This window comes from Colletotrichum orchidophilum (genome assembly GCF_001831195.1).
Source record: "Colletotrichum orchidophilum strain IMI 309357 chromosome Unknown Scaffold_42.1, whole genome shotgun sequence".
Lineage (NCBI taxonomy): Eukaryota > Fungi > Ascomycota > Sordariomycetes > Glomerellales > Glomerellaceae > Colletotrichum > Colletotrichum orchidophilum.
The window spans coordinates 207,914-219,238 of NW_019172998.1; the positions used below are offsets into that span (position 1 = coordinate 207,914).

Below are 11,325 nucleotides of genomic sequence, written 5' to 3' on the forward strand. Positions count from 1 at the left end.
AGCTGAGAGGAGTTGAGTATGAGAGCTGCAGTGCCAGCATTTGTTTGCCATTCTGAAGTGAGACAATGGCGGCAGCTTCGGCTGTCTTCACGTCGGCTTGTCACAATAATCTAGGAGGGAGTATTCTCTGTAAAAGGCAAGCAAAAGTTAGCACACACGGGGAATTAGCAGACTAAATAATTTGGATAACTTGATCGAGCCAACGAACGATCAGCTGAGGATGGCGTTTAAATCTGCGATGTGAAATTCCCATCCTCGTCCTAAGAAGCCGTCGACAGCACAGCCAATTCATATCGATCTTCCCCAGCTGGTGTAGTCCTGCTCCTCAGTCGAATGAGATGCCACAGCTTTCATCATAGGATCTCGGGTCGCAGCCATGGGCCCACCCACCCACACGGCCCGTCGTTCTCCTTTCCCCGCGAATTGGTTCGATTCAACACCCAACCTTTCGATGAGTGGCCTCGTACTTGATCGTCTCGGCCAACATTCCGTTTTCATTGCGTAGGTAGGATTGTGTGGCCCGACCAATCCAGTCTCAAATGCTTGCCTGATCCCCGCGTCTTCCTGGTCACTGTCCAATTTTGGGAGCGGCCTACCCCCCCTTGCAGAGAGACAGATCCATCACCATTGCTTGCGGTTTGGACGATTGAGCGCCCAGCTAACCCGAACGATCTTCACGTCAAGCCTCCCGGTGTCTTGCGAGATCCCGATCAGGTCAATCCTCTGCCGCACCGGCGCACATCTTCCGATCACCTCGTGATCTGCTCTCCTCTTCCTTCTAAGCTACTTTATTGGGACTTACTTATCGAGTCATCGCCCACTCCACATTTTACCCGCGATTCTTACCTGCACAGCAACTTATGCTTCCTGCCAATAAAAACAGTTTCCACTAGCATCAATCAACTTTACTTTGATTATAATTCGGTGCAGAAATGACTTCTCAGCTGGAAACTAATGCCAAACTTCGTTCGGTGACGTCGAGTCCCTTTCCTCCCGAATCAGATACTCTCCGCGGCCGCAAAAGGCACCGCAGCCTCACGAGATGTGACCTTGAGGCTACTCACCATGGCGGCACGGGCGAGTCCAGCACGCTCCGGGGTCGACCCCGTCGTCGATCTACCTCGCCGACGCCGGTATCATCCAGAGCCTCTTCGCGGGCCATGCCGAGTACGGACGTGTCTCCTATGAGAAAGCGTCTCCTCCGTGTCGTTCTGTTGGAACGTCGACGAAGCCAGAGCCCTTCTCGGTCTAGGTCGCCTAATCGCAAGCAGGCCCCACCCCGACGCCGACACAGAACCCGGAGCCGGAGCCGAACACATATCCAAGAAATGCTACAAGTGAAGGATCAGCTGCCTCGGCTCTTGCTTGTTGAGCAGGCGCACAAGAAGGCGGACAAATCCGTACAAGTCTGATCACTAGCTGGTCTAGGAACACGCGAATATGAGGAGAATCCCCAAGGGAGGCCCAAAATGATCTGAGAAAGGAAGAGAAGAAAGCACTTCTATAACGCCAATCACGCAACCGCTCACATGGGATAGTGCGGTATGCAACCAAACAACATTTGTGGTATTCTGCCGCTAGTTGTATGTTCGTCGGGGGTAGTAACTACGCCGATGATACTTTGCCACGAAGAAAATGTCTCGAACACCTCAGATCAACACAAGACAGCCATCGAGACATCCTGGGTCACGGTGAAATGGACCCGGTTGGGTGGATTGTATGAATGGGTGTGGAAGTACAGTATGGCGCAAAGTCCGGCTGGCAGTGGGTTGAGGGCGATCTAAATTGGCTTGTCCTGAAGATGGTGGGCAAGGCTTGGAATCAGCGGGTAGGGGAGGCGTGTTATCTTGGAGCGCACTCGAGGCATCAGTGCCAAACTCATCGAAGGTTGAAGTTTCAGTAATAGCCGGGTCTCAGACTGGGAGGCGGTGACGCCGACGGTTCAGGTGGTGTTGAGGAATACAAAGGAGAGTGTCGGCTGTATCATTAACAGTAGATTCGGGTAACACTTTGGTAGGTTTGGTAAACAGGATATGCCTGATTTGGAACGTCGGTAGTGATACACACAAATGACAAGAAAGAAAAAGTGTTTGGTCAAGTGATCATCCACCCTTTCACAGGCTGCCTTTGGAGCCGACTCCAGCCAACCAACCTGCCGAGAGTAGTCGGGGACGCCTGGAAAGGTGTAAGAGAGTGGGAAGGCTTGGGCCGAGATGAGTGAAAGTAGGGCGCACAGACCTGGCTCCGTCTGTAAAGGGTGGCCACGTGAGGATGCGAACTTTCCAGGTAGCTAATCGGAAATCGTGAATCAACCGGTCTCCACTGCAGGTGCCCCGCTGCGAGAGGCGGAGGGAGTGACCTCAGCTGCAAGAAGGCTGCAGCCAACGCTGCACCGCATTCCATGTGCCGCGCCTACCTTCATCTTTTTTTTTTTCCTACACGTCCACCACCACTTTACCACGGCCTGGGCGTTTCCATTTTCTCCAATAGTCTGCGCTTCCATCGCCCGGGGTGGTATTGCCTTTTGTTGCTTTCTTCATTTTGCCTTGCGCCGGTCCTGCAAAGAATTTCTTCAACCGCCACGAACCTGATGAGGAGACAGAGATGATGATATGGAACAAACGACATTGTGAATAGGCATCGACTTGACTCGACCTCCGGCCTCGTTCTTCCCCCAACTTCTCGCGCTATCCACCTCATCCGCCCCCGCGTGCATTTCTGGATCCTGGTTAAGCCTGCCCAAAGTACCTCAGGTGGACTCGACCTCTCGACGACTCACCACCCGGAAGTGACTCCTAATTTCACCATCTCATCACCCGAAGCAAGTCATCTCAGACGCGTTATAGCCTTGCGCCTCACGCCTTACTCCCCTCTCACCACCTGCATTATTGCTGCCTCCAATCTATGCCCTTGAGCGACACTCGTTATTTGAAGCACTGCTGCTTCTGTCACTTCTTTCACATATTCCCTGGATTTGGTGTCAACCTATCTACGATACCACTGTTCATTGTCAGGCCGATACTTAACAGCTACTCCGCATCTCTCTCGTTTGTGATGATCGAAACCACTCCTCTCGGACTGCTCTACTGAAGCCCACTTTCCATGTTCAAGCTGCAGCAACTTCTTCACGGAAACAACACCAACAGAAATAACAAACAGAAGCTGGCATCGAGAGGCAGCCATGGCGTCGCCAAATGGGTCAAATGGTGAGTGAACCCCGCCATGGATAGCTTTCCTACCCCTCCAAACCCAGGCCGACTGCTCCTTCCCTCTACCACAACCACAATCTCTCTCCGCCTACCTATTAATCTGGGATGCCCAAATACCTTACTTACAATCTTTTCGCCAAAGGCCGAGCAAATTACATCAAAGCCCAACCGCAACCGTGGAATGCTCAGGCGTTGCTGAACCCTCGGTCCTACGCCGCTTCGAACGCTGCCTCGAGGCGTAATTCACCCAAACCTCAACCCTTGGCGAACCGATCTACTCCAGGAAGTCAAAGCTCCGTCAATAACGCTGTTGTTTTTCAGTTCGCGAGTCCGAACGACACGACTAGCGAGTCTCTGACACCTAGCATGACCTCTGGCGCTTCCACTCCTGTTCACGACGGCGGCATTTCACCATACGGGATGGCCAACATGATTGAGAGGATGAACGATGTCCAGGATCGAGCTGCTGCGCCCCTGCCGAAGCGTCGAAAGTTTGACACACCCGAGTCTGATGCCGAGAACAAGAAGAAGATGGGACCCGCCGGTAGCGGAATGCTTGGTGCGTATGTGAAGGAAAAGCAGGACGAAGGCAAGAAGGAGAATTCCAAGGTTTCTACACAGACTGTGGACTTGACCGAGGGCGACGACGATGTGGTCATGGTAGAGGACCCCGCAACCGAGGAAGTCTGCTATGGCATGCTCACCGGTCACCTTGACTGCCACAAGGTACCTTCCGCCAAACCGGGTACGCAGAGCATCTTCGGGGCGGACTTCATGCCACCAGTCAAGATCGTTTTGAAGCGAATCATCGGCGACTCGACCAAGAAGATCCATGCATACGACTACACGCGCGACATTATTGGAAATGTGGACGTAAATACAGCGAATGCTCTCGTTCCCCTGCTGGAATCCAACGTGCACCTCCGAACGGACTGCAAAATCCCTGCGCGTAGAAAGCAAGCGGACGAGCAGCCGGGTCATGCCATATCGAGATCCTACCCTTTGGAAATGACCCTGTACGGTCAATACAGATTTGTGAAGGCCGTGGGCAAGCACTTCGAGAGATCCAAGATCATTCTGCGCCACCCCAATCGAGTTGACAAAGGCGTCAGGTACGAGAACGTCCATACAGAGACCAAGCCTACCGCAGCACCTGGTACCAGAAACCTGGCTGGGGCTCTCGCCCAATACAACAATCATTCCTCGTCTACCTACTACACCAACCCCACTCCTCGTACGGTCGAGGAGATAAGATCAGACGTCATGGGCGTCTTCGACTCGATGGGAAAGACTGATGAGCTTCCTGAAATGGACCCAGCTCCGATTGTCACGACGGAGTTGCTCAAGCATCAAAAGCAAGGCCTTTACTTCATGACAGCTAGAGAGAAAGAATCAACGGCCGACGAACGAGTAAAGGGCTCCATGTGGCAGCTTAAAATCGGGCCCACTGGACAGAAGTTTTACTACAACGTCATCACCGGGCACCAAGAGCGGACGCTTCCCTCAGACACTCATGGCGGGTTGCTGGCCGACATGATGGGCTTGGGAAAGACCCTCAGCATCCTTTCCCTCATTGCCAGCTCTTTGGACCAAGCTCAGGAGTGGGCAGGTCGCACGCCAGTCCAACCCGAGATGCCACCCCAGAAGGCTGGGGGGAAAGCAACGGCTTCGAGCTCCCTGCCGCTGACAAGCATTGCCAGTAACGCAAGGGCTACATTGCTTGTTTGTCCATTGAGTACAGTCACGAATTGGGAGGAGCAGATCAAGCAACACATTGCGCCGGGGGAGATAAGCTACTATATCTATCATGGTTCGAATAGAATCAAAGATGTCGAGAAGCTGGCTGACTTTGATTTGGTCATCACCACCTATGGCTCTGTCTCTAGTGAGCTAGGCGCTCGCAGCAAGCGAAAGTCTGGTAAATATCCCCTGGAGGAAATTGGTTGGTTCCGAATCGTGCTAGATGAGGCGCACATGATCCGCGAAGTCGCAACTCTCCAGTTCAAAGCCATTGTCCGTCTCCAGGCCGCTCGTCGTTGGGCTGTGACTGGCACACCCGTCCAAAATCGACTCGAGGACTTGGCCGCTCTCCTTCAGTTTGTCCGGCTGAAGCCATTTGACGACCGCAACAAATTCAACCGGTTCATCGTGGACCCCTTCAAAGCTTGTGATACGGAGATTGTTCCGAAACTCCGCGTGCTTGTGGACAGTGTCACACTCCGGCGGTTGAAGGACAAGATCAATCTTCCCCCACGAAGCGACCATATCGTCAAGCTCGACTTTACAGCCGAGGAGCGCGAGGTTTACAATCTCTTTGAGAAGAACGCTCAAGATCGTGTCAAGGTGCTTGCCGGCAACGGCGTACAGAGAGCATTGGGCGGACACTCTTACATCCACATCCTTCGATCCATTCTCCGGCTTCGACTACTCTGTGCACACGGCAAGGACCTCTTGAATCAGGAAGATTTAGAGGCCTTGCAGGGCATGACAGCTGACATGGCTATTGACCTTGACAGCGACGATGAGGATAAGAAGCCCGGCTTGTCGGATCGGAAAGCGTACGAGATGTTTGAGCTTATGCAGGAAACGAACACGGATGGTTGCAGCGCCTGCTCGAAGAAATTAGGATCCAACGACGACGCTAATATCGAGTCCGAGGGGCAGGAGGACATTCTTGGGTACATGACGCCCTGCTTCCACATCATCTGCGGTTCCTGCATTAAGGGTGTCAAGGAACAAGCTAGACAACTCCTCACACCAGGCCAGACCATGGGACCTTGCCCTATCTGTTCCGCCGTGATCAAGCCTGCCTACGTTGACATTCGTCGATCTCGACTGAAAGTGGAGCACGAGGGTCCTGCGAAGGACAAGACTGCAGCGAACGGCCGCAAGAGCTTTGGAAAGTACACGGGTCCTCACACCAAGACGAGGGCCTTGGTCGAGGATCTCTTGAAGTCGAAGGATGAGAGCGATACGAACCCCGACGAGCCACCGTATAAATCGGTGGTGTTTTCCACGTGGACTTCGCACCTCGACTTGATACAAGTCGCTCTCGACAATGTCGGTGTGAAGTACGTTAGACTGGATGGCAGCATGACGCGCATTGCGAGAACCCAAGCGATGGACAGTTTCCGGGATGACAATTCAGTACACGTCATCCTGGTGTCAATCACAGCAGGTGGGCTCGGCCTGAACCTGACTGCAGGTAGCAACGTCTACGTAATGGAGCCTCAGTACAACCCCGCGGCCGAGGCCCAAGCCGTAGACCGTGTTCATCGTCTTGGCCAGAAGCGACCGGTTCGAACGGTGCGCTATATCATGCGCAACAGTTTCGAGGAGAAGATGCTCGAGCTGCAGGAGAAGAAGAACAAGCTGGCAAGTCTCAGCATGGACAGAAAGGACAGGGTTTTCGACAAGAGCGAAGCGGCCCGGCAGAGACTGCTTGATCTGCGAAGCCTATTTAAATGAGACTCGATCGAATTAGCGGTGTGGAATTTCTGCGTTGCGCAAGCATAGCATCGTGGCGTTTGGAACTATAGGGAAGCAGGAATCCAGCAATGGAGTGGAACGAGGTCAAGGCCTCAACGGGATTTTTTTTTTTCTTCTTTTCTACAGGCGCTTGCGAATGAGCTCACGACAATCTCATTCGCTTGGTGGCTGCAGTGTCGGTGTCGGGGTGGGGAGGCATTCTCACCTTTCACGCTTTCAACGGCGTGACAATGCGATCGATTCCACAGCTTCAATGTCTCTTGACTCGATAATGAGAGCCACGAGAACAAGGTCGGTTGAGAGGGGAAGTGGGGAGGCAATTTCGAATCGTTCTTCCATGGTTATGTCAATGTGTGCGTTATCACTAGAATTGCATTAGACCTAGTTAGGCATCTTACTCTTGCGGAAGGCAACGACCTTCGGACAGTGGGGGATGAATGGAAAGTACATCGTTGCAACCAGGACTAGACAGCACGACGGTCATGATACCTCCTCGTATGGATCTACTTTCATGTGTCGTGGTCCGGGGACCCTGGACGTACATTTATGACCACACGTCGGTCCCCGAGGCACCTAGCCCTTGCCCAGACTTGCCAATTATCCAAGGAAAAATGGCAGGACGGCGGAGGATATAAGATACGACGTGGCGCGGATGTACCTAGAAGGGTCGCGAAGAGGAGGAGGCGGCGTATCGTAGGGCTATCCTTGTTCTACTTGATGTCGTTGTTGAACAGCTCCTCCCCCCACCCGAGGTAAACGGCCAGCTATGGCAAATAGATGTAGTTATCATGTGTTGTTTCGCCTGTTCATCGTCTGGTTAGTTAGTGAGGGCCGGGGGGGGAGGGGGAAAGGGATGTATGAGAGGCACTGGTGTTACGTCGGTAGCGAAGGGTCCCGCATGAATGTCAATCTTTATTATGTGGAGGTTTCGGGCTTTGGTTTACTGGGCTGTAGTCGATTCTCAAGGATTTGATATTTTTTTTTTGTTGGGAAACAGGAAGTTGGGTTGTAGTAGTTAGTAGTCGGTGGGTGGTGTCACTTGTGGTTTCGCTAGTCGCTGGTTCGCCCGGATGAGACACACTGGGAGCTCATGAGGGTAGGCACGGGTCGTAGGTAAGCATTGCTCGAGCTTGGAGAGGCGCCGTGCCGCGGCCGAGCCGTTCGCCCGGGTCTCCACCCCAATTGTTTGTTGACTGCCTACCAAACCCCCCCCCCACCTTGAGGCGGTCACTGATCCACGTTATCTAACATAGTACCCGTACGGCTCGGTATGAAGCCACTGGTTAGATGTTGAAGCGTACGAATAAGAAAACGAACTTGAACTAGCATGTGATTGCGGCTCTTGATGATTAGGTTCAGGATATATCTGGTATCTGGCGTGGAAACTGAGTATACTCATGAACCTCGTCAAACGTCAGGGAAAAGGCCGTGAGCTTCGCCTTGGGCATTCGCGGCCTGCAGCATCCTTTACCTCACTGTCTAACATTATGGGTTTCGTGGAATACAATCAGTAATTTTGTTTCGATGACGATGTTTCGTGATAAAATTGTATTTACAAGAATCGTCACGTCGCACAATACTGAAAGCTCGAGTTTCATGTGAAGTGAAGGTTGTCAAGTGTCATTCTCGCCCTTGTATTGGGCTTTCCATTTTTCTAGTCTAAACAGTGTCTCATTACTGTTGTAGTGAACGCCCTCTGCAATGCCTGACCCCACAAACGCCTAAAAATGTCCCAAGAGTGTAAGGTTGGCAGTTGCTTCCACTTTCAGTCGAAGCTGAAGTGTCATGGGGCGTGGCACCAAAACGGCTTCAATGAACCGTGAGAACGATTGTTTCAACGGAGCAACCCCGCAGGACCAACTCGTTTACACTAATCTGCCGTAATGAAAGTCAAATGCTCCCGCATCACTCGCCCCGATTTGTTTGTGTCAAACAAGCCTCCCATCGTCATTAAACTGTCCTGTCCGTCGCCTCGTTCATGCAGCATCGGCGCTTGCCACGGGAACAGCAACGCGAGTGAGCTGATCCCCTGCACGGACAATGCGTTCGCCGCTTGAATCGGTGACATAGGTCATGTCTTTGTTTTCGTACTGAGCACGCTTCCAGATCTCAACCTCGCAACCGCCACGAAGAACACCAACACGCATCGTAGAAAGCAAGTTGTGGGCAGCGTTCGAGTGCAGGTAGACACCACCGTTGAAAATGGCAGTGGCATCTTTGCCGACAGCAGAAGAAATGAGAGCCTTGCCACCCGGGTGCTCCTGAATAAAGTCGGTTACGTCGTGAATAACACCAGCAATGGCAACGAGGCCTCGGCCGTTCTTCGCCTGCGCCTTGAAGTCGTCCCAGTCAATGACGGGCAGCTGCTCCAAGGGGACACCCCAGTCGAGCTTCGCGCGCTTCTGGTCAAGCTTCTTCTGAAGCTGCTGAACACGACCCTTCTCAATCTCATTTTGGCGGAATTGCTTGAGATCGGTGGCGAGGCCAAGCTGTTTCCAAGTCCAGATGCACCACTTGGTTGGGTCGTACTGCCACCACTGAATAGCATTGCGATAATCGGAGGGGAACTCGTGATGGAAGTTGTGGTATCCCTCACCGAGGGTGACGAGGGCAGTGATGACGTGGTCACGAGGTGAGTTGCGGTCGTCGAAGGGCTGGTCGCCGAGCCAGTGGGCCAAAGAGTTGACGCAGAAGGTGGCCTGCTGAACGACGAAGATGCGAAGGATGCCGCCATAGACGTATCCGCCAAGCCAGTCACCCCAGCCCAGGCCGCAGAAGAGCGTGGGGAAGATGACACCCATGGCGAGGACGCACTTGATGAAGTGAACATGCTGCCACATGACGACAGGATCCTCATTGAGATCGGAAATATCGGTTCGGCCCATACGCTTGGGGTCCTGCTTCATGACCATCCATCCAATGTGGCTGTACAGGAGGCCCTTGCGGACGGAGTACGGGTCCTTGTCGGTATCGGTGTAGCGGTGGTGAGCACGGTGTCCGTGAGACCACCATCGGATGGAACCCTCGACGGCGCCGGCGCCGACGGCGGCGAGGTAGATTCTCAGGGGAAGGCTAGCCTTGTAGGAACGATGAGCCCAGAGACGATGGTAACCGGCCGTGATACCGAGGCCAGTGTTGAAGTAGTAGACAACGGCGAAGACAGCGGTCTTCCATGTGAGAGGGATCCAGTAGGAGCAGATGAACCCAATCAAGGGAACAATCAGGATAAATGTGGTGTTGAGCCAGTTGACGTGCTTGTACCAGTTGCTCGCAGTGATAGGCTGGGTTGAGCTGTTCTAATGTTAGTTGCTACCGAAAATCGTTCTTTGGGGAAAGCGGCCGACGAACATATGGGGCTTTTTGGTATCATAGGCTTTGGCACGAGCAGGAATGTAGTCAGAAGTGCCGTCGGGGAAGTTTTCAGCCTTGGTGGCCTTGGTGACCTTGGCGTCGGAAGATGAAGTCGTCGCCGACATCTTGAACTGTGGTGCCAACAGGCAAAGAATCTGGAAATCGAAGATTTTGGTCGGAAAACGAGTAATCCTAGTTGTCTACTCGAAGACAACTCCAAAAGATGCTTGGTGAAGAAGCAATATTGACAATCAGGCTCGCTGATCCAAAGGCCAAGCGGGCGGTGGACTCTCGAGTGCAGAAGAGGTCTAAAGAAATAGTAGCTGAGTGGAAGGGGGTGGGTGAACAGTCGTGAAATATATAAAGGGAAAAGGATAGGTTGAAAGAGCCCCAGTACGAAGGGACAGGTACGGAGGCTGGGGTACCTTTGAGCGAGGTGTCCGCCACCCACCAGCTTCAAATTCCCAGCAAACGAGAGTGGAAAGGGTGGGATGGTGGTGGGGAGGAGGGGGGGGTGTGTGTCAGTGAATCAGATCAGTTAGTTTAGACCCAGGTCAAGTCACAATCAGCCGAAAAATGCAAAGGTAGATGGGTTCCATGGGTCGTAGGGTTAGACTTGACTTGACTTTTTTGCTGGATGGGAGGAAAGGGCGGGACTCTCTCGATCTGGGCCCGGGATTTGTAGGCGGAAAATGGGCAGACGGGAAGGGGTAACAACAAGCTTCCACGCAAGACTCGCACACAGGATTTCGTTGTCCTGCCCTTCCCGAGAGGTACCGGACGACGCGAGTACCGAATGGCGGGAACACTGAATGCTCTGATCAGTGAGGTACTTTACTAGGTTGCTTGCTTTTGGGCGAGGCAAAAAGCAGGTTGGCAGGGCAGGCAGTAGACGGGAGAAATGTTGTACTTTCCTCGCCTGCCACAAGCCGGAAGGTGAAAGGAACCTACAGTACCCGTACCTCGCTTCCAACCCGGGGATGGGCATGTCCATCCCCCCTTGCAGATGCCCCAATGAGTGTGTGTTGTAAACTGACCAGATCAGGAAGTGACCTTCTCCTCGCGCTAACGCCAATCACTGTTAACAGCTATGAATAAACAGGTAGTTTCCCTGACTGTGTGTAGGCAATTGGCTATACCCAATGATTACCAAACCGGCATGCGAAACACCCAGTTGCTCTCCTCCTCAACCTGGCTGGCAGGCTGGCTGTAAGCAATGGATAGTCGGTGTGCGTGTCGAATATGCTTGAACCTGGAGAAACGTCCACCTAGGTTT

General features: G+C 53.0%; 3 protein-coding genes across 3 annotated transcripts; 2 read left to right on the forward strand and 1 right to left on the reverse strand.

Annotated features, from left to right (window-relative positions):
• Positions 1-932: 932 nt before the first annotated feature.
• Positions 933-1,412, forward strand: CORC01_05912 (uncharacterized protein; the record flags this gene model as incomplete). Its single annotated transcript, XM_022617554.1, has 2 exons — positions 933-1,055; positions 1,098-1,412. 2 exons carry the CDS (start codon positions 933-935, stop codon positions 1,410-1,412), a joined length of 438 nt encoding a protein of 145 aa, XP_022475972.1.
• Positions 1,413-3,181: 1,769 nt separating this feature from the next.
• Positions 3,182-6,677, forward strand: CORC01_05913 (SNF2 family domain-containing protein; the record flags this gene model as incomplete). The annotated part of the gene is made up of 2 exons (XM_022617555.1): positions 3,182-3,206; positions 3,352-6,677. The coding sequence occupies 2 exons, from the start codon at positions 3,182-3,184 to the stop codon at positions 6,675-6,677; spliced, it is 3,351 nt and encodes a 1,116-aa protein (XP_022475973.1).
• A 1,997-nt stretch (positions 6,678-8,674) lies between these two features.
• CORC01_05914 (cytochrome b5-like Heme/Steroid binding domain-containing protein) lies at positions 8,675-10,174 on the reverse strand (the record flags this gene model as incomplete). The annotated part of the gene is made up of 2 exons (XM_022617556.1): positions 8,675-9,989; positions 10,047-10,174. 2 exons carry the CDS (start codon positions 10,172-10,174, stop codon positions 8,675-8,677), a joined length of 1,443 nt encoding a protein of 480 aa, XP_022475974.1.
• Between the last annotated feature and the right edge of the window lie 1,151 nt (positions 10,175-11,325).